The sequence below is a fragment of the Orbicella faveolata genome, unplaced genomic scaffold (assembly GCF_042242905.1).
Source record: "Orbicella faveolata isolate gen_17 unplaced genomic scaffold, um_ofav_v1 contig_12, whole genome shotgun sequence".
NCBI lineage: Eukaryota > Metazoa > Cnidaria > Anthozoa > Scleractinia > Merulinidae > Orbicella > Orbicella faveolata.
In genome coordinates, this window is record NW_028301539.1 from 19876672 (window position 1) to 19899919 (window position 23248).

At 38.9% G+C, this 23248-nt stretch overlaps 2 protein-coding genes, 1 long non-coding RNA gene and 2 pseudogenes across 4 annotated transcripts; 2 read left to right on the forward strand and 3 right to left on the reverse strand.

The window, feature by feature from the left end:
* Window positions 1-1271: 1271 nt before the first annotated feature.
* Window positions 1272-2256, reverse strand: LOC110069345 (uncharacterized). The gene is made up of 2 exons (XR_002298884.2): window positions 2036-2256; window positions 1272-1509 (listed from the first exon to the last, which is right to left on the reverse strand). It is a non-coding gene; the product is annotated as an uncharacterized LOC110069345 (long non-coding RNA).
* Window positions 2257-5547: 3291 nt separating this feature from the next.
* LOC149117052 (uncharacterized) lies at window positions 5548-9801 on the reverse strand (annotated as a pseudogene).
* A 137-nt stretch (window positions 9802-9938) lies between these two features.
* Window positions 9939-12927, reverse strand: LOC149117053 (uncharacterized). Its single transcript, XM_089282723.1, has 2 exons — window positions 12205-12927; window positions 9939-10809 (listed from the first exon to the last, which is right to left on the reverse strand). The coding sequence occupies exons 1-2, from the start codon at window positions 12901-12903 to the stop codon at window positions 10687-10689; spliced, it is 822 nt and encodes a 273-aa protein (XP_089138849.1). The 5' UTR covers window positions 12904-12927; the 3' UTR covers window positions 9939-10686.
* A 492-nt stretch (window positions 12928-13419) lies between these two features.
* On the forward strand, window positions 13420-16844 carry LOC149117054 (uncharacterized). The gene has a single exon (XM_089282722.1). The coding sequence runs from the start codon at window positions 14113-14115 to the stop codon at window positions 16840-16842; it is 2730 nt and encodes a 909-aa protein (XP_089138848.1). The 5' UTR covers window positions 13420-14112; the 3' UTR covers window positions 16843-16844.
* A 265-nt stretch (window positions 16845-17109) lies between these two features.
* Window positions 17110-22920, forward strand: LOC110055750 (uncharacterized; annotated as a pseudogene). The gene is made up of 2 exons (XR_016205533.1): window positions 17110-21799; window positions 21943-22920. The product of XR_016205533.1 is annotated as an uncharacterized LOC110055750 (transcript).
* The last annotated feature ends 328 nt before the right edge of the window (window positions 22921-23248 follow it).

Genomic DNA, 23248 nt, shown 5'->3' on the forward strand with positions numbered 1-23248 from the left:
AGTAGCCAAAGTGGAACTGGAATTTGTATGAACATTTTTTGGACATACTTGCATGCTCGGGAGAGAACTTTCCTCACTGCCCAGCCACTAACTTTGTGTGCAGATGGCAGGGATCTGTTCACGATTCAGCAGTATTCAAGGGCAGTATGGTCCATGCACACCTTGAAGATGGGGGTGGACAGAATGGTTGCCCGCTTGGGGATCGTGGCTATGGGATCCAGCCATATTTATTGACCCCTTTCAGGCCTGATGATGTTTCCACTGGACCTCAAAGGAGATATCAAAAGGCTCATACAAAAACTAAGAAAAACCATCGAGAGGGCCTTTAGCCTATGGAAGTCCAGATTCTGATGCCTCGATGTATCTGGTGGGGCATCTGTGCTGCACAATATGTGTATATATTTGACAAAACACCACTTTCTGATTATATAGAGCAACCTCCTCGTGAACCAGACTTGGTGATTGAGGTACCAGCTCACCTTCATAATAATGCTGGAGTATTGGTGAGAGATCACCTTATAAATAATGTGTTTACATAACTTTACTTTGCCAAACATTTTCAGTTGGAAGGTGTAAAAGCAGGAACATCCAAGTTACTTTTTGCACCAGGAGAGATTTCTGCAAATTGTTGCTAGATTATAGTTCATGTGGTCAATATATCATATCCTCATAATTGTATGCTAGCAAAGTGCTTGAATGTGATTGGTTCTCAGTCCACTTCTCCCCCTCCCCTCCCCCCTTTGGTAACTATGGCCTTAGGATGTTCTTAGCTGGAGCCTTTCAACAAGTTATTAGAGGTACAATGAACTTTGTTTACTAATTATTCATGACGTATTGAGTCACGTTTACTTTTTGCATTGGAATGTGGGTTAATGTTGAGTAAATAACACAAACATAATGTTGTAAACAAGATAAACATAATGTTATTTGCTTTATGCAAAGTTTAACTGAGTATTCTCAGGGTTGTAATAACCAAAGAACAGAATTCTGTTCATGCAAATGACAAGATAAAAATCTAAAATAACAGTAACATACTCAATCATTATTTTGTTGAACTAATTGTCTATTATTTCAGTCATGTTGGAAATTTTCCTGAACAAATGACCATAGAACTGAAGCGCATTAATTATCGTCAAGGTATCTTCAAGACTTGAATTCTTCCCCTCCTACAGGGAGAGTACTTGGTTGTATTAGTAGTTGAGGTAATATGGTTTTTGTGGATTTGATGTGTAGTCATCTTGAACTTTTGTGAGGCTTTGATTTTTGCCAGATTTATTTGTTTTTAGTGAAAATGTTTTGTTGGGGAATTTTGGGAGTTGATAACAAGTGAACCCTAGCACATGGAGTCTAATATGCAACAGTTCCATCAATTTTATTATTAATTTCACAAAGGTCTCATGGCAGGCCTTGATTTATAATGAATATTGTTAAGAAAAAATTGCAAAAATTCTGTTTGTGAGGTGCTTCCCTGGAAATATAGTTTGTAATTGTCCACAACTGGAGTTTCCACTGCAACCAAAATGGTAAAAGAAAAGTGTTAGTGTTGGTAACGTCTTTGTGTCATTCTAATGTAGTAGACACCCAGATACAACTAGGTTATGAATTAATAGTGTCAGTGTAGGATGACTGGGGAATAAATTAATATAAAAACATGTCGTGCAAGGGAAGTACCCATTTTGGCTATCAGCTTCCGATATTTGGATTGTCAAATTATGAGGGAACATGTTGTGGTTTATGTTGATTTTCCTTGTTGCATATTTTGATAGATGAATACGAGACGGAGGAAAATAAAATCAAAAAGGAAAATTTTGTACATAACACAATGTATAAATTTGTGTTGTTGTAAAATTATATTTTGAAGTTATCTGGCCCATTGGTATTCAACGTTGATCAAAGTCACGTGTCCAATGAACATCTCAGAATTCCAGTGTTGGCATAGAAATCTATACTATTCAAAGCTAGAATTGGTTTTGAGAGGGCTGCCTTAGAGATCAGTTTTTTTCAAAATGAATGTTTCAGCGCACAGGAAACACACCTTCACTCTCCTGATCTTTAAGGGGGTCAATTTCCAATTGAACCTTCCTCGTCTTCAGTTTGTAATATGTGGTAACTGTTTCAAAGTACTAAAGGAAAAATGGTCGTTGTCTTCCTTAGAATTCAATGAATCATACTTCATAATATCCAACTGTTCACTACCTCCTGGGAGATATTGAAGGCATGTTGCTTTTGGTGGACTGCTAAGCAGCCAACCAAAGAAAATGATATTATTGTAACGATATCCTAATAGCTCCATGTATGTAAGAGTAGTATTATGGATCAGGTTCCCATATACTGTACGGTTACTTAGTCCTGCCAACAGAAAATGTCATCTCATCTCTACGTTCAGTCCTACATCAGTTCCTGAAACTCTGGCAGCTAGAAACTGTGTACTATAGAATGGACTCCTGAAGTACATAAACTAAATACAAAAGTATTAGTTACATTTATATTGGAGACACTCAGTTGATATGGAATTTGCCATCGTTTGTCAAGGATACCACGCATTTTCTGCAGAGAATCGGGGAACTCAACAAAACAGGCCCCTTTCCCGAGGACAGTCTTTTATACTCTAATCACCCTGAAACGATTATAAAATATTTTGTAACTAATCTTAATAAACACAAACACAGCATCAGGGGCGGGCATCTCGTTTATTGATGTAGGATACAGCGAGCGTTACATCATCATAAAGAAAATACAGCAGTGAATAAACAGAAAAATTAAAAAGCAAAGTTGAAAGAGATGCCTTCGAGTGGCTCTTGCATAACTTACAAATTCTTAAATAGCCTACTAGCCCCTTAGGGATTTACGCCTAAAACACTTCTACAGTTAACACGAACCATATATAGTGAACATACTCCAGTGTAATTAGCGAAACGTTACAAAATATATTTATACTCTAATCACCCTGAAACGATTATAAAATATTTTGTAACTAATCTTAATAAACACAAACACAGCATCAAGGGCGGGCATCTCGTTTATTGATGCCCGCTTTCGAAAATACAGAAAGAGAACAAAGGAATCTAAGTGTGCAAACTTCAAGACACTGAAAGTAAAGATTCTAACTTATCTTAATATAGCCGCAGGAAGCTAGCCGTCCTTGGCTCGATCAGTCTTCCATCTGCCGTGACATAAAAGTGTAGATTGCTGATGCCTGCTCCTTAGCGGCCCCTGTTCTTAAGTTATGTAGATCAAACAAGTGTATAAGATATCCTAGTTCCGCACACGCATGCCAAGTCTAAAACTTTATTTTACTACGAATTTTTTGAGAGCAAAATATGCTATATCTTCGAGAAAATAAATTCATAAAATTAAAACTAAAAATTACATATAATAAACATCTGTTTTGCTCTCACATGTATAAATTCTGACAAATGCATCGCAAAAACTAACGTCACAACAACGAAGGCTAGCTAACTCGTTGCGGCGGAGAAAAGCCGTTAGGCAGTCACGCAAATTGCAGCTAAGCGAAGATTAGAAGGATTAGCCTGGGGGTCCGCAAACCTATTATATATCCTCAAAATCATCTCGGGAGTAACAGCGCCCCCCTTTTTATGGAAACAGGTTTTGCAAGCTCAATTTTAGCCGCCTCGAGAACACTTCAAGTCAAATCGCAAATCGGAAAGCCATACCGATGGTGTGCCAATTTATGCCATAACAGGCAGACTCAAGTGTGGAGTAGAGGGAACTCTGCTGCAGCAAAATACTCCAAATAAGGAGCAACTGACGTCTCATCAGACGGCAAACAAGCGACTTCCTCAAAGCGCGAAGACCACTCTCTAAATGTTTGAAAGTCACTTGAATAACGCTCTGTTGTTGAAGGGGCCTTTGCTTTAGAGGGACGCAAGGGAAGACCTTCCGTCGACTTGCGAAGCCGTCTGGATCTCTTGAGTGGGCAACCTTTGAAGTAAACACTCATCCCTTTGAAGACTTGAAAGATAACAAAAGAAATGTGAGAACAATTAGAAAAAACAAAAATGCAACAACACGCAGATCAAAACATAAGGAAGGCCCAGAGGCCTAAATCTTGCATTCAGCACACTATATACTGGCAGTCCTGCACAAAAACGGCATGGCTCAACGGGCTAAAACAGTGTAATCACCTAAGATCAACACGTGATAAACGGGCAGTCCCGCACAAAGATGACATGGTCCAACGGCCTAAAACAGTGCAATCGCCTAAGATCAACCCACGACAAACGGGCAGTCCCGCACAAAAATTACATGGCCCAATGGCCTAAAACAGTACAATCATTTAAGATCAACACATGATAAACGGGCAGTCCCGCACAAAGATGACAAGGCCCAACGGCCTAAAACAGCTTAATCGTGACCGCGCGGCATGACTTCTCCATAGACAGATTCTACTGGACATTGGACTGTACAGCGCCGACAAGCTACTAAAATTCTCCGAGCCAAAAGGGAACTATTATTTGCCCCATGGAGATAAACATCTTTACCGTTCTCAAGAGAAAATCAATAACAAAAGATCTGAAACCCCACCTACGATTCACCAAAAAATTAAAGGCCAAAAGGGAGCTGAAAGGCCAATAAAGAGTAACCAGTTCTATTAACAAAAACATATGTGGCGGAAGACATTTTTAACTAACGAAAACAGGTGGCACTAGCCAACAGGTTTCTCCTAGCCAACTAAATGCTAGGGAATATTGGAATAGAAACTGGGAAAACTTGAATTTTTTTTTTTTTTAACTGGGAAAGTAATCAATTGAACAGGGAGCCAAATAAGAGGTTACTTCATGAAAATAGCTATCTTTAACTGACCAGTCATCAACCGACGATCTTGCATAAGTAATCAGCTGAACGAGGTATCAACTCAGCCTCGATTTTGATATTACTTTCTTGGCGGTATCAAATATATCACCAGCGAGTTGAAGCGAACACAGTTTCATACTACCAGAATCGACGATAAAAGGTACAGTTTGGTTGTCTGTAAACCACTTAACAGAGCACCCTGAAAGAAGATGGGCAAACTTTTCAAAGCAAAACGAACACAGTGGAGTTCTCTCCACGTGGTACTAAATCTGGTATACGTCTACATAGAATCTCAGTTTTTGCGCAAAAACAGGCATGTTACCAATGGCAATGAAAGCAGCCAATCCAATAGCGCTAACATCCGAGTATACAATACGAGATAGTCTGCGAGCAACGTCTGCAAAACACTGGAATTGAGATAAGAAACATTGTTCTTCCAGAACTCCAACTGTATGGAAACTGACAACGGGTTAACAACAGCAGGAGCACACGCGCACTCGACCACTGAACCTGTGGCCAGAAGATCAGAAATAGCCTGCTCGACAAATCACTGTACTGGACTGGATGGCTGAGTGATTATTAGAAAACTGAGCTAAGGGTAGAATGTAAATAAAGAGAATCTGATACCCATCAAAAATAGTATCGCGAATAAAGCAAGAAGCACCTATATGATTTGAAAACTCTACATTAACCTTAAGGTTGCCTTTAACTTAAATATAATGCGTTCCGTCCTGATAATCAGTCTTTTATTCACTCATTCAGTCATCAGGGCTAGTACAATCGTTAACCCTCGGACTAATACTCCCATCGTGGTACAAGGAGGATGAAACCCCCTCCTTGGGTTTTCGTTCTATTAAGGCACAGAAAATAAATTTACATTCATTAAATAGAAAACCCTGAGCCTGCTCTATAAAATAATGCCAGAATTTTTGGCTGTGACGTCGCATGACGTCATTTGACCCGCCATCTTGGATTTTACTATTTTCTTAAAAAAGTCAACAAATAATCTAGAATGCTTATGAAGCCAGAATGCTTATGAAATGTACAATTTGGTGAAATTCAGCAAAATGATGAACAAAGCTGAAAAAAAAAAATACAGAAGTATGTCAAAAAAGTTGATCTTTGTCTAGACCTATAAGAAGTTTGCGGTTGCCATGACAAAGTCAAAAGTAATGGACGCAATTGACATATCCAAAATTTACGCGAACGATGAATGAACAGCTACAGAAAATTTTCAGCCCCTTAGAGAAAATTGTCTTTTCAAGACTTCCAAAAACCTTGAATCACATGGTTCAACAAAATTATCAATAAGTTCAACTGGGTCAAAGTCTCCCAATCATTTGATTAAATTGAATAAATTATATACTCATCTTATCCCATTCTCTTCAATGCAGCTTGGTATTTGCCATAAGTATGTATTTTTACTGCTTGGAGGGGCTGCAGCGGCTCCTCTAAAACGGCTTGGGTAGGAAGATGGATTTGCTCAGTGGCTTCTTTGGCCGCATCTGAAACTCTTGTCTGCTAGTTGAGGCTGACGTCCACGAAAGGACTGCATGCGAAAAAAACAAAAAGGCTGATTAGAAGAAAAATAATTGGACAGGCCATGAGTGGATGGACCTTCAGTAGATGTAGAGCGGGTAGCTGTAGAGTTGGCCAGCTAGACGCATTTTTCCGCTTTTTCTCCCGGATCTTAGCTAGCGTTCGTATTTCGGCTGGTAAGAGCTTTTCTCTTCCTCTGAATCTTCGGCGAGTTTGTCCGATTCGTACTTGCACTGCTGCCCAAGCAGCGGGGTTCTTGTCCGCGGAACGAAATAACTTGGCTGCTGAAAGGTTTCCTTTTGAGATGGTCTTGCTGGTCCCGTCTGTTGCATCCAGCAGAGAGTTGCTGAACTCGTATTGTACTTTAGAGTTAAAAGAACTCGAATCCTTGGACACCGTTTTTAGCCTCTACAGTTGAGACTGAGTGGCAGCTTGTTTCTCGTCGAGATCGCGTTTGAATGCAGCGAACTTCCGATCAAACTTAACGTCCAAAAGACGAGGAAACAATGTTCGTGAAGCAGTCTCATGAAAAGGATCTCCCTTAGTGAAGGATTGCGCGATCGAAGCGGGAACGCTCGCTCGTTCAGTATCCGACGACATAACAGCAAAAGCAAAGTTGAAAGAGATGCCTTCGAGTGGCTCTTGCATAACTTACAAATTCTTAAATAGCCTACTAGCCCCTTAGGGATTTACGCCTAAAACACTTCTACAGTTAACACGAACCATATATAGTGAACATACTCCAGTGTAATTAGCGAAACGTTACAAAATATATTTAGTTTCACGGGACGTTGTTGCCATGTTTCCCAACCTTGAGAACAATTTGGGAATTAATGCTGTTATAGAAGCATGAGAGGTTAGAACAGTCAAATTTCCAGCTACTGATTGCATAGTTGAGGCCGTACAAATTAATTACAAATAATTACAAATTATTTTTTTGAAGATGACAACTTTTTTCAGATTCACGGCGCGGCCATGGGTCCTAAGAACGCATGCAGTTACGCTGATCTAGCCATGGTAATTATTGAGAAAAGACCCAAATCAGGGGAAATTAAACCCAACCTGTGGTGGAGGTACAGGGATGAGATTTTTTATCTTTGGACCCAAGGTCCTGTTAGACTCGATGAGTTTACGCATTTTATTAGTTCTTTGTATCCCACCATTAAATTTACTTCAGTTTCATCTCCCAATTCACTTTACGTACTAGATCTTACTCTCAATCTGGTGGACGGTTTCATCCAGAGTGGTATCTACTCCAAACCCACGGATAACCATATTTATTTGCTACGGAATCGCGCACATCCTGCCCATGTTACCAGAGCCATTCCCTAGCTACCAGGATTCGAAGGAATTGTTCTACTGATGAGGCGTTTAGTAAACGCTCTTCCGAGAATCAGGGCTATTTATATAACCAATTGGCGAAACTCGAACACAACAGTTGTGAGTTCCCCGGCAATAACTACAAGCATCGTTGATTCGTTCCACGAAAGCGGCAGTTCTCTACAATCTATTTCCTCTTCAAAGTCAACCAGTGCTTTTCTAATATCCTCACTCGATTCCTTTGTGATGTTGAGACTGCTCAAGTCAACTCTGTCTCGATCGACATCTGCGAGTCTTGTTAAATACCCAGCAAATCTTTTCAGGGACACTGAGCAACAACGCTAATCTGATCACTTTACCTTTCTAGGGTAGAAATCCAAGAGAATCGTCAGATCTCTTTTGAGTTCAAACCGGGTCAGCTTCTTTACAACGTCAAGCCTTTGCATTGTACGCATCAGTTCTTTCAAGAAAGTCACATCTTCCCACGAAATCTTTCCTTCATGCTCTAAAGAACGAAAAAGTTGTGATAGTTCCAGCATCTTGTTTTGAGATACATCCAGTACAGCAGCGACGAAGTCTTCTCAGTGCTTCTTTCAAATCATCATTAATTTGCAGCAGAACATTCTTATAAGCCTGTCGAAGTTGGTCAGTCGCTGTACAGGTATCAACAGATGTCATGACGGCTGCCGTGCCCTGACAAGGACCGACCTTTTATATGTTAGCATCTACGAAACCCAGTAGGGTAGTGTGCGTCTTTAAAAAGACTATCAACGTATGCAACCCTTCTTCTTCCCCTAAGATAAAGCATGGGAGATGGTGCGCACGACGCGATTCGTGCACCGTCTTCACTCGCGCCCCAAAGAGAATCATACACTACAACAGGCAACACAAGAAACTATTCCAAATGGTTGATCATGTGACACATATCAGGAATATGTTTTCAATGGCCGTTTTAAAATACTCCTATTCACAGCTGTCCATGTGAAAATTAGCTAACTATGCAAGTTAGGTTGCGTAGCAAGGGCTGGAGAAAAATGGGGCGCGAGTTAAAACGGTGCACGCGAGAGAGACGCGCGAGAAAGAGAGAAAAACAAAGAGGGGTGAATTAGAACGGCGTGCGCTAGTAGGACAGAAAAATGGGGCGCGAGTTAGAACGGCGGCGCGAGAGAAAGATACGCGAGGAGGAGACAAAAATGAATAATCATGTGGCGCGATTTAGAGCGGTACACGCGAGGAGACACACGAGGAGAAGAGAGAAATGAGGCGTGACTAAGAACGGGTGCGCGCGAGGAGGAGAACCACGAAGAAAGAGAAAAATGGGACACGAGTTAGATTGGCGTGTTCGAGAGGACACAAAGAGAGCAAAACATTAGGCTCGAGTTAGAACAGCACGCGTAAGGAGCAGACGCACGAGGAGAAGAGAAAAATGTGACACGAGTAAGAATCGAACGGCACGCGCACGAGAGAGACACTCGAGGAGCGGAGCAACATGAGACCCGCGTTAGAACAGTGCGCGCGAGGACACACAAGAAGAAGAGAAACTTGAGGCGCGAGTTAGAACGGTGCACGCGAGGGAGAAGACGCGCTAGTTGAGAAACGATGATCGCTTGTCAGTTACACCGTCTGTTAAGCAGGCTACGCAAGAGTTAGCACAGGTTTAAAGCTGGAGGCTGTAACATAGAAGAAATAATGAATTCGTTGCTCTTGCAGTATACCATGAAGACGACACAAAATGCGGTTTCATCTGTTGTTTTGTCTTGCCTAAATCTTTGCATTTATCGTCAATGCTTTAACGAAGATAAATGATTTAAAATACATCGCTAGAACTGGGAGGGAAAAGACAAAGCGCAGATTTAACGACCAACACTTTGACCATTCTGAACCAGTGTTACAGTGATCACTTCAGTTGGGAGTCTCATAAGGAGTCTGATAGTTTTAAAATTATGATCGTTTGGAGATGAAAAGTTTCACCTCAAAAAGAGTCCTTCGGTGAAAACTCTTAAAACAACCGAACAAGATGGAACAAGAACAGAAATGAATCGATCATTTCCATTTGATTGTAGGTCGTGTTTCTTAGCGATAATGAACCCAGGCATCCGCAATATCTTGCTGTCTTCTCTGTTATTATTGTCTTTGTTTTCGTCTTTGTTTTGTTATATTGTTTGTTGCTTTTTTTTTGGGGGGGGGTCCCTCTCAACAGGAGATTTGTTATACCCCCACTAATAATGTGGTTTATCCTAGTTAATAAGAAAAAGTATCACACCTTGTTTAGTACATGAACAAGTTTATTTCTTACTTCTTGACACATTTCTGAACTGCCTTAAGTTTTTATATTCTTCGGAACTGTCCCGCCATCAGTCATAACACTTCGTTTGGTTTCTTTGATTCTTGGATTCTTTGTTTGAGTTCGATATTGCTTCGTTGTGGTTAGGTTCGGTTTATCTTTCAATGCTTTTTGGTAATATTTTTCAAAATTTTTCTCTTTTTTTTTTCATTTTTTTTTCTTTCTTTGTTTTTTGTCTTGTTTTTCATTTTTTTTGTTTGTTCGTTTTGTTTTCCTTTTTTTTTTTTTAATAGATTCAACTACAACTAAACCCCAGCAATAAATAAATCTATTTGGCGAGCCTAAAAAGTTGACTACCAGGGGCAATCTCCCTGACAAGTCCTCCAGATCGAACGGGAGTTTCCAAAAATGTTGTTTTTCTTTCTTTCAGTTATTTGGAGAAGAAAAAAGCAAGAGCAAATTCGATCCTCTGACAAATCAAACTGAGATCTGGGAATGCACCCTTAAAAAAAAAACCTTCAAAATCAAAATTTCTTGCCTAAGTTATGCGATTTATTACTGAGGTTCAATCGCAGTTTATCTTTCTGTTTTTTTAGAGAGAGTATGGTTTAAAGATTATCTTCCCCTCCTCCTTTACCTGGGCTTGGGACCAGCAAGATCTCACTGCCAAGCAGGTCAATCCAGGCGGAGTTGCATAACCAAAAAAAAAAAAAAATGTTCGCGTTTTTCTACTGTAAGATGGCAGTGAGCTGCTCGATCATGTCGTTAATGATCTCCTCATCGGTGAAATGGTTACCAGCATCTGAGTTATGTTTGGAGAAGACTGATTCAACATGGACACGGAAATCCTCCTAGAAATACACATACATAAACAGAGAGGTCAGGTTTTATTTACATGTCTGGAAAATATTCAAATCTGCTATAAAACGTTTTCGTACTTAACTCTGTGCTAGATAGCCTTTAAGGAAAGAAGGGTGGCAAAAAGGACTGTAAACCAAAAGGGTAGTAACTATATTGAACTATCAGGAAGTACAGCCGCAACTAAGCACAAACTCCTTGCAGAAATTGTCATCCAAAGCTTACGCTTGACCCATCTTTAATCAGCAACGAAGTGGAACAATTTCTTCTTCATTTATCGGTCTGAAATTGTGTCATTTCGGTAAAATTTGCTCTTGTAAGGCAAAGAAGTTAAGTCTCCGATTGAAAATCGGACTTCTAAAATTTGATTTCAAGAATGAATTGGTAGGCCCGGTCCAAACGCCGCTCCACTCATCAGCAGAACCAAACTCAACAAAGTTCGACTTTGGAGCGACTTTGGAGCGACTTTGGAGCGACGGCTGATTCAGACGGCGTAATTGCGTCGAACTTAATTCGGGAAGGTCGTGGTAAACAATTTTCGATGAGAAAATATGCGTTCTGAATTGAAGAACTCTGTCCAAATAGAAAAGCTGCGACTAATATCTCGCTGTTATAGCAATATTTAAGCAAGCAAATTCAATCGCAAGGTTCAGTTTTTGTAATTCGACCTTCGAAGGGGAATCTCATAGGCTGGGCTAGCATCACGGAGAAACAGCAAAAAAATGAATTTGCGCTAAAGAAACTCGCTCATACCGTCCCGTTTGTCATAAACCGAAGGCATAAAGGGAGCGCCGAAACGACTTCGAGTCTCATGCATGACTGGTCACGCCACTCAATTTTGAGGCAATCACGAGTGCCGTTATATGAAAAATATATCACAGTAATTTATGCAATAGGTTCGGCACATAAGAGCGCCGTATTAATCAGCCACCGCTCCATAGTGCGAGACTGACTTCAGAAAAACTGTTTGCATGTTTCAATTTGATTTGATTCAACTCATTGGAATCTAACTTATCTTGTGTATCCATATTTTGTATTTTTGTAATGTCTTATAATTGTAATAGTGTAGTGATGCGTCTTTATACTCGATTAGCTTTGCTAAACGCAGGTAGTCTTGGCTCGTAATTTATCCAAAATACGGAAATAGATAAGCAAATAAATACGTTTCAGACCGTTCGAGTCTTGAACCAATGCGTGAAGACCACATGTATCATCCTAACCAATCACACTAAAGCATATTGCACAAAGAGGGTCATTACTGATTTCTAGGAATATATTGCACTTTGGGGTCCTATATATAATCAACTGAATAATAGCGAAAATCGAAAATATATATCTAACAAAAATTGAAAAGAAATAAAGATTATTGCATATTATTGTCAGCTTACCCAATTTCCCAGTTCCATCAACCGAGTGTAACAAAACTCAAAACAAATCTTCAAAACTTCCTTTGGCTCAGTTTGGCGTTCTTCGTCGATCGCCGGCATCATGAAAACTTCAGCGACAACCTCCCCAGCAATGACAACAAGTAATGTCAGCTTACTCCATGGGTTGACGACCTGTTTCTTTTCCATTTGTTCCTCAAAATCGAACAACACTTCTCGAACATTCTTTCTCGATTTCATCAAAGATCTAAGTTTGCTGTTAGTTAATCCGTCGGTGAAAATTTCCGTCGTTACTTTCACGAGATGCTTCGCAAATAGCTCGATCGACGACGCGGACTGATAGCACCGCGATTCCGACCCTTGCCTTTTCCTCGCGTAGTCCTCAAGGAAAAGGGTTAGATCCCTTCGGCTTTCAAATTCTTTTAAGACTTTGATAAGGTCTCGTCTTCGTAGCACATCCAGGACTTTCTTCAGGGAACCCACGTCTGTCCATGAAATCTCCCCGACGCTTTCAAGCGAACGTAGAATGTTTAATGCTCCGTTTGTTCCACTCGGAATACGTGGTTCGTAGTAAAACTGAAGCTTTACCAGCTGATCGTTTTCCAGATTATCAACAATTTGAATTAGCGCAGCTTTATAAGCCTTTTCAAGCTCATCAGCGATGGTATTCGGTGTTTGCGATGACATGATGGCGGGCGTCATCTGAGGCGGTCGGAGAGAGTGCGCGGGGCCGATCTTAAAAGGAGCAATAAAATGACGTCATTATACTTCTACCACAATGACCATGGCAACATGATTGAAAATCCTGACGACGGTTGGTCAAAAACAGAACTATCCGGACCTATCCGCATTTTATCACGTGCTTATCACGAGTAGTCCCTCTTTAGCTTAGTCCTTCGTGCGTGAACGCCTGGTGCGTGAACGCACGACGGACTAAGCCCGAAAGAGGGACTACTCATAGTCTACTCACACTGTATCATGTAAGTTAATCTGTCTAGGCATGACTCATTTTTGCTCATGGATGTTATTGCTCATGGATGTTACATCCATTAGCCTAGTAGGCAATCGGATGGCGCTCACTCACTCACTCACTCACTCCATTCTGATTAATTTATTTATTAAAACTGGATTAAATAGGTTTTTCCTGTCCCTCCCCTGCTCAGTATGGTTTTTGTCCCAAATACTTCGTCCTGTAAGTTTGGCAGGTTTTAGGGGGGACTAGACAGGCGAAATTTTTGTCCGACAACATGGAGTTTATACATGGCGGTTAACGCGGCACGAAGATGGTTTTTGGTTCAATCTTTGGAGTTGTAAAATGGAAAGTTGTTAAGCTAAGGAACAGTAGCTGCGACAAATGGATATGGAAAGACTTACTGTACCATTTTTGCGCGGCAGCATAGCGTATCGCGGCACGAGGATGGTTTTTCGTTCAATTTTAACGAGGAGACCTTCGTGGATTGGTAAAATGGAAAATTATCAAGCTAAGGAACACTAGCTTCGGCAATGGACATTGAAATCCTGAAAGCTATGATGCTTGCCTCGAAATCTTTAAGGCTACGATGCTAAAAAGGGACGATGTCACGACCGAGAACGAATCGTTTTTAAGTCTTTTAAAATGTCACCTGAAGGAGGAAACAATGCAACGGGGAATGGATGCTGTTTCATCTGGAACCTAGGGTAAGCCTCCTTGTTGTGTCGTATTTATAACTATGCCTTTTGTAAGGGGGGATTATTTCGTTCGGAAAGTAGCACTGCTACAAGGTCGATTCCGAAAATGGTCACGTGACAAAACATGGTTTTCTGACTCAAAAGAGCTGCCTTTCGCCATTTTGGGTCATTTTGGGTGTTGTCTCTACAGATTTATCTTCGATCGGTGTATATTCAATATTGGCGATTTATATTATCGGTGCTATGGATGTGGTATGTACAGAAAATGCTGGTAACAAGTCTCTCGTATATTCGAGGACAAAAGCATTATCGCAACCCTCGACTGGCCGGGGTAATTCGCAAGGCCAGGAGACGTGTAGCTTCGAAGAAGCTCACGTCGAGTTCCCCTCTCGCTGGGACTTAAATGCCGCAATAGTGGAAAGCGAGATTGAGCTAGAACTGCCAGATACTTATCAAACAAATGCTAAACAAATGCCAAATAATGTATACCAAACAACAAATGCCAAATACGAAATGCTGAACAACTGTGAAATACATGACCTATCAGATGAGCAATCGCTGAAACATGAAAATACCAAGGAGCAGAGCGAATCTGTTACGGTACCCGAGCAGTATATCGACGCATGTATTAGAAAACCTGAACTTCAAAATAAACATGGAACACCATTCCAGGCGTCAAGTAAGTTCAATTGTCTATGCAGTAGTGATAATCTTCAAGTTGCAAATGTACTCGAGAATAAAAGAAATATTCAGCTACGAAATTCAAGAGCAGTGATAGTCTTCCATTCTCGTTTACGAATGAGACGTCAAAGAGAGCCTTCAAGAATATCTTTCGGAATGGTTACTAGACTTTTTAACAGGAGACAGACAAGAAGGGCAGTCAAATTTTACATTAAGAGATGTGTCCCTGCATCATCTATGTTGAAGGTTACGCTTTGCGGATATACTCGTAATCATTTCTTTGACCAATGCACAAGATCGAAATTCACGGTTTTCCCAAAGAACAGTTTGAATAGACGTAATTTGTTTGTTGTTCGAATGAGGACATTTAAGCATAAAAAGTCACCTTTGTTTTGTATTGGTGCTGAAGACAATGTTTACCAAAAATTAAGGCAGCTCCACATTAAAATTTTGTATCATTTAACTAGCAGACTTGTATCACTTAGTGGAGATGTTGAGTTGAATCTAGGGCCTTCAAATCAGTCTAACGATGCCATGTGTAGTTCATCACCTACAAATTTTGTACCTCTATTAGAAACCAGATTGTCTAACTTAAACAGAACTGCAATTGATGTTGTAGGAGGTGGTGACTGCTTTTTTAGGGCTGTATCACATCAACTCTATGGCAATCCTAATAATCATTTTTATCTGCGCAGTGTCGGTGTTCAGTATTTAGTGCATAACCCTGAACAGTTTATAGAGAGTAACACTGAGCATTCTTGGCAAGATTATTTACAAAACATGTCAAATCAAGGAACATGGGTTGATGCTATCATAATTCAAGCAGTTGCTAACTGTCTTAACTTGTCAATTCATATTATTGAGTCAAATTCAGCCTTTTCTCCTGTTACTGTTGTTGAACCAATTAATGTGACAGATGTTAGGCTAAGAATTTACATTGGGCCTGTAGACGAAATTCATTATGTTTCTACAAGTCAGATGCAAAGGAGATACAGTAATAGTGAAACAAATAAAGACAAGAAAAACCAAGGTGCTCTAGAAAGGAAATTGAACCTAGGCCATATAAGGGAAATCGAGCGAAAGTCCTTTAGAAAACGGAAAGCAGCTAACCCAGAGCTTGTACGGGAAATTAATAAGCAGTCATTTAAGAAACGAAAAGCAGCTAACCCAGAGCTTGTACGGGAAATTAATAAGCAGTCATTTAGGAAACGAAAAGCAGCTAACCCAGAGCTTGTACGGGAAATTAATAAGCAGTCAGTTAGAAAACGAAAAGCAGATAACCGAGAGCTTGTAAGGGAGACCAACAAACAGTCTGTTAAGAGAAAGAAAGCCAGTAACCCAGAATACATTAAACAAATCGATAGAAATTCCAAAGAAAAGCTCAAAACAGTGTCAGGTTTTCATACAGCTAATGCAGTTAGTGAAACACCTTTTCATGATCTCCCAAATGTATCACAAGTAACATTTGGCAGTGACAGGTGGCAAGCACAAAAAAACAAAGATACTATTGCAATTTCCATGATAAATTTGTTTCACAAAAACATTGCACGTGGCCCACAATATGTATACACTTGTTGTGATCAGTTGTGCTACAAGTCCTCTGTTTTGAAATGTGATGCAAATAAATACAAGTCACGCTCACGAGATGTGGTTAAGTCCTGTCTTACTGGTTTTAAAAGTGTTAATGACACTGAATGGATTTGCATAACTTGTGATTCAAATCTGAAGAAAGGAAAGTTGCCCAGTTGTTCTAAAGCTAATAAAATGGGTTTTCCTGACAACCCTGATATATTAAATTTGACATCTTTAGAAGAACGACTAATATCACCACGTATACCTTTTATGCAAATCCGTGAACTACCTAGAGGTGGTCAGTTGTCCGTTCATGGAAACATTGTAAATGTCCCGAGTGATGTCAATTCCACTGTACATTGTCTCCCAAGGCCACTGAGTGAATCACAAACTATTCCCATAAAACTTAAAAGGCGTCTCAGTTATAAGCATCATTATCAGTTTCAGAATGTTAGACCTAAGAGAGTATTAGATGCAGCCAAATATCTTGTAGACACAAGTGACTTGTTCAAAGGAGAAGGTATAGAAGTTCAAAATAGATGGCTAAATGACATTAATTCTACTAACAATGAGGATTGGCAAGAATTTGTGGAAAACCCTAGTGTCCTAAATCCTATTGATGAAGCCCTTTCAAAGGAAAAAATGGAAGATGTAAGTAATAACAGCATTTCTAACACTGGAGTTGATAGCCAGGACAAAATAGTTGATAATGATGATTGATGTGAAGTTGAGGAATGTCCTTCAGGAGTTATAGATACATTACTGCAAGAATCCAACTTAGCAGAAAGTGCAGACAAAATTATTAGTTTTGCACCAGGTGAAGGAAACAAACCATTAGGGATATTCTTGGACAAGGACTCAGAATACCTTTCATTTCCTTCAATATTTTGTGGAAAACGAAGGCCTGACAACAATGAAAGAAAGGTCCCTGTATCATACAGTACAATTGCGAAGTGGGAATTAAGAAGTTAGGATAGGAGAGCTGCCATGTCTGTCCCTAATGTCTTCTATAAGCTGAAAAAACTGCAAAACAAGCAAATTCAAGATAGTGCTTGTATTTCACTCAGAAAGTGTAAAACGAAAGGGAAATGTTTCACTGCTGGAGACTTGAAATCTGAAGATTATCTCAATAAGCTTGTACACCTAGATGAAGGTTTCAGAGTTTTAAAAAGTGTTCAAGGGTCACCACCTTATTTTGAAAAGTGCAAAAAAGACCTGTTTGCAATGATTCGTCAACTTGGCAACCCAACATGGTTTTTCTCCTTTTCAGCTGCTGAAACAAGGTGGACTCATCTTCTTAAAACCTTAGGTAGAATTGTTGAGAAAAAAGAGTACACTGATGATGAAATCCAACAAATGACTTGGGAACAAAAATCAGATGTTATTCAAAAAGATCCTGTGACCTGTGCTAGGAACTTTGACCATATGGTGCAGTTGTTTATTCATGATGTTTTAAAGAGCAGTGTTGCACCTATAGGAGAAATAGCTGATTATTTTTACAGAGTAGAATTTCAGCAAAGAGGAAGCCCACATATTCATGGATTGTTTTGGATAAAGGATGCACCACAGTATGAAAAAGATTCCAATGAAGAGGTTGTCGCATTTGTTGATAAATTTATCATCTGCCACAAGCCAAACAGTTCAAGTGAAATGGAAAATCTTGTCAATTTGCAAATGCATAGACATGCCAAAACTTGCAAGAGATCAGGGAATAACGTATGTCGATTTAACTTTCCATTGCCACCAATGCCCAGGGCAATTATACTGAAACCACTTGAGGAATCCTATCATGATGAGAAGGAGAGTAAACTTATAAAAGAAAATTCTGATAAAATTAAACAGGTCCTTGACAGCATGAAATATGGTGAAAATATAAGCTTTGAAGATTTCCTGAAAAAATTAGGATTAACTGAAGAAAGTTACCTCTTAGCTATCAGGAACACATTAAAGCGTGACACATTATTTCTTAAAAGATCCCCATCAGAAATAAGGATCAACAATTACAATACTCACTTACTCCAAGCCTGGCAAGCAAACATGGACATAGAATATGTGTTAGATCCTTATGCATGTGCTACATACATACTCTCTTACATTACAAAAGGCCAGCGAGGTATGAGCAGACTTCTAGAAAAAGCGTCCAAAGAAGCAAAGGCAGGTAATAAAGACATTACAAATAGAGTTAGACATATCGGAAACAAATTTCTCAATGCAGTTGAAATCAGTGCTCAAGAGGCAGTTTATCTTGTATTACAAATGCCTCTAAGACGTTCATCTCGTGATGTTCAGTTTATAAGTACCTCACCTCCAGATGAAAGAACATTCTTAATAAAGAAACTGGAGAAGCTGAAAGAGTTACCTGATAGTTCACATGACATAGAATCTGATAACATAATAAAGCGGTATCAACGGAGGCCAAAACAATTAGAAAAATTTTGCCTTGTTGACTTTGTTGCTTGGTTTGAGTGTGTTAAGGACACACAAGATGACACAAATTCTAATGAGTCATCACACACACCCTCTGGTGACTTTCTTCCAGAGACTAATTTTGAGGAAAACACTGATGATGACCCAATTGACACTAATGTTAGTGACCCACGATGTGAACTAAATGAATACAAACTGAAAGGGGGCATGGAACTACTAAAACGAAAGAAGACTAAAATTATCCAATATGTCAGGTACCATAAAGATAAGGACCCTGAAAAACATTACAGAGAGCAACTTATGCTTTATACACCATGGCGGAAGGAAAGCATAGATTTGATTAAAGACTGTCAAACTTACCAAGAGAGATTTGAGCAGGTTAAGGATGAAGTTATCAGTAATAGGCATCAGTATGAATACCATTCAGAAATACTAGATAAAGCAATGGAGGATATGAATAATGCTGAATGTGACAACTTTGACAATGTCGCTCCAAATGCAGAACATATCAATCAGCAGGACTGTACTGTTAAAGACAAGCCCAGTGAACTATTTGGTTGCTTTGACCCCGGTAAAAACAAGCAGCATAGCCAGTACGATTTGCTTGATGATATTGGAATTTTCCCTAGAAGTAATGATCAGGAAGAACTTGTTGTAAAGCGCATGTCTGATGATGATTATCATCAACTTGTCCGCTCTTTGAATGAAAAACAAAGGCAGTTTTTTTATTATGTCTTGCATTCAATTAAAAGAAAAGATGACCCTCTAAGATTATTCTTAAGTGGAGGTGCTGGAGTTGGCAAAAGTACTGTTACAAATGCATTGTATGAAGCTCTGATCAGGTTTCTAAATAGTATCGCTGGAGAAAATCCAGATGATGTGAAAGTTGTCAAGACTGCCCCTACTGGTAAAGCAGCATTCAATATAAAAGGCAATACACTTCATGCTGCTTTTAAGCTACCTGCCAATAGAGGATTTGAGTATTGTGCATTGGACAGTGACAACTGAATACCATTAGAGCAAAACTAAACAAACTTAGGGTGATATTTATCGATGAGATTTCTATGGTTGGAAGTGGTATGTTCAACTTTTTGAACTTAAGGTTTTCAACAAATTATGGGAACTAATGAACCATTTGGTGGAATAAGCTTGGTAACTGTTGGAGATCTTTTCAAGCTTAAGCCAGTTTTTGATAAGTGGATCTTTGAAAATTCCCAATCTGGCTATAATGAATTTGCAACTAACATTTGGACAGAGTACTTCACCCTCTTTGAATTGACAGAAATAATGAGACAAAAAGATGACAAAGAATTTGCTCAGCTACTCAATCATTTGAGAGAGGGAAATCACTCTGAAGGTGATATATCCATTTTGAAACAACGACTTCTGAATGTAAGGCCTGAACAAGATAATTATCCTATGAACATGGCACATTTATTTACTACAAATGCATCAGTAGATGCTCACAACAATGCTCTGTATACCCTCTCTAAAGCTGATAAAGCTCAGATTAAGGCTGTGGACATTATAGTTGGGGACATTTCTGATGATCTCAAGAAACAAATGAAAAACAAAATTCCAGATGATCCAACAAAGACAATGGGTTTATATTCACTAGTGTTGGTAGCAACTGCAGCAAAATATGACTTGACTACTAATATTGATGTGACTGATGGACTCACCAATGGTGCAGAGTGTGTCATAGAAAACATAGACTACAGAGTTGAAAATTCCACCAGACCAAGTATTATCTGGGTCTCTTTTCCACATCCTGACATAGGCAGAAACCAGCGCGAGAAAATGCACGTTTGTACAGTGCAACTATAGATAGAAATTGGACACCAGTATTGGAAGTAACAAGACAATTTCAAGTCAATAAAAAGAGTCAAGTCCAAATTCTCCGGCGCCAATTTCCGCTTAGACCCGCTGCTGCCAAGACTATTCACCATTGTCAAGGCGACACATTAAATGGGGCAGTTGTTGATTTTCCAGCATCCACAAGAGAGCACATGCATTATGTTGGCTTGAGCCATGTACGAAACAGCTCTGCACTGCATATTCGTAATTTGAATGAAAACAAAATAAAGGTTACTGAGAAGGTTAAAAGTGAAATGAGCAGACTAAGAACACAAGCAAGCCTTGCGCCCTTGGCAGTGTTACAGACTGAAAATTCACCCCAAACAAAAACAATCTTGTTTCAGAATGTTAGATCTCTCCACCTCCACATAGATGATGTGCGAAGTGATTACAACATTCAAAAAGCTGATGTCAATATTTTTGTTGAATCAAAACTTTGCTTGTCAGATAGAGATGATACATATCAGCTTTGTGAATTTACTCTTTACAGAAATGATTTTAGTCAGTCTAACATAAGAACTTGCTATGGAACTGCTGTGTACATTAAGAATGATTTGAATTGTACTAAAATTCCATACAGATGTAACTTTAATAATTTGGAAATTACTGTTATGGTTTTAAGCCAACCAATTCCAAATATTCATGTCATTGGTATCTACCGCTCGAAAACTAAAGTTACAATTTCACAGTTAATTGATGCTCTTACTCATCTTCACAACTTGGTATTAATAGAACCTACAATTCCAACTGTACTGCTTGAGGATTTCGATATTGATCTAATGCAGGCAAATACAGAACAAAAAGCTCTAACAAAATATCTTGTAACAGACAAAGGATACACTCAGTTGATTAACCAGTATACTGCTGACTACCGTACACAGATAGATCATGTTTATACCAATGTACCACAATGTGTACAATCAGCAGGTACTCTGGAGTCATACTACAGTGATCATAAGCCTATTTATATTTCCATGAAAGCTGTCTGAATATTTGGTAAAAAATTTCACCATGTGTATCATATGAGATCATGATAATTATATTTAATTTAGCTGAATATGAAACTTTACATACCAAATAAATATCTAAATGTATCAAGCAACTATTTGAATCACATATAGAAAACAGTCGCAACATTTACTGGCAGAAACAAAGAATGGTTTGGATTTCCTGTGCTTTTCATGTTCTTAAATTCCTAGTCCTCATAGAGATTCAAAATTACATGTAATTCTACCAGAATTTGCAGATTCTGTACATAAGAATAAATTTTTCAGGTCAAAGAGATTATTTAGCTCCAATGTTTCTTAAGGAAAGCATACCATTTATAACTGGCATTTTCTTTCTTAAACCCTTTCCAGAAAAGCAAGAAATATCACTTGGACACTACATTTAGGTAAGTAGCTTATTTTTATTGGGGGTTGGGGAGGGGGGGGGAAGGGCAGCAAATTAAAGATATACATTACATGTATCATTTTTCTGCATTTATTTTCACACCCTTTTAAAATATGTGACTATTATCTTTATTGTGTATTGCAGGTGAAGCAAGCTGTACTATTGTGCAGATACATATAACCTAGATGAACACTGCAATAACAACTACAGTATAATATGCAAGTGACAGTAAGCAGATGTTGATATTAACAACACCATTACTGATGCTATACATCTTTACCAGCTGCCAAAAATAATATCGAAAGACTTCATAGAAACTGGCTTTAACAACACAAACTTGTCACCCTTAAGACTTCATGGAATTAATCTGAGAATTACAGATGGATGTAAAATACTCCTGCTTATGAAGAGAGTTGCTTTCAATGCTTGTGTTAGCTTCCACTTGAGCTGTTAAACTCATTCTTTGCAAAAGACATTGGTTACAAACATATAAAATGGCTCTCCAAACTGCACTTATAATTACACAGTTGGAAACACTTTGGAACTTTATCCTCGTATGTTGCTTAAAGTCAAGAATGTCAACACGTGAAATCCACCTGAACTCACTACATGTGTCAGAAATGAACCTATAGCCTTGCAGTGGAATACAGAAATACAACTTCAACTTAAAATTAGCAGCTCCATATAGTATTCATATACATGAACATGTACATGTAGAGCAGCATCAGTCCTTCATATTAGGACTGCAATTAAATGAAACTACTAGATCCCATCATAAAGAAACACAAAAATAGAATGTGTTAATCTGTCTCTATTAATTAAATACAAATCTTGCAATGTTTATTTCAAGTATAAGCTACCCTAACTTTTCCAGCTTATACCTGTTGAATTTTCATTCAATTCTTAAAATGGTTATCTTGCTGTACTTCTGCTACATGTGTGTCCTGCTGCTGTAAAGATTATTTTATTTATAACTCAGCAAAAAATTGATAACCTGCATGTATAGGAGACTGTTGGCTAAAATGTCTCCTCTTAGCTTTTATGTGCTACGTTATGGTAGTCAATATTTCAGTGTGTTACTAAGAAAGAAAATGTTCGTAATAAAAGGAGTGTTCATCTTGATTTTTGTTGTTGCGCTCTCTTGAAATCTATTTCAAACGTGTAATAAATAATTATTTATCAAAAGGATTTTACCAGAGAACGAATTCAGCCACCTAAAGGGTGTCAATAAGCAACCATGTTTGGACATCAGAACCTATGCATCACATTTGACCAACAGATGTTTATTTTCCTGTTTTTCACTCTTCTCTTTTTATTCTACTACCTTTTATACATTTATCCAATAGGTCATTTCCGAGTTGCCTTTTGCCTATGTGTCAAAACGAGTCTAAATGCGAAACCAGTCATATGACTTCCACCTACAGGTTCATTTTTCATGCCAATCAAACTC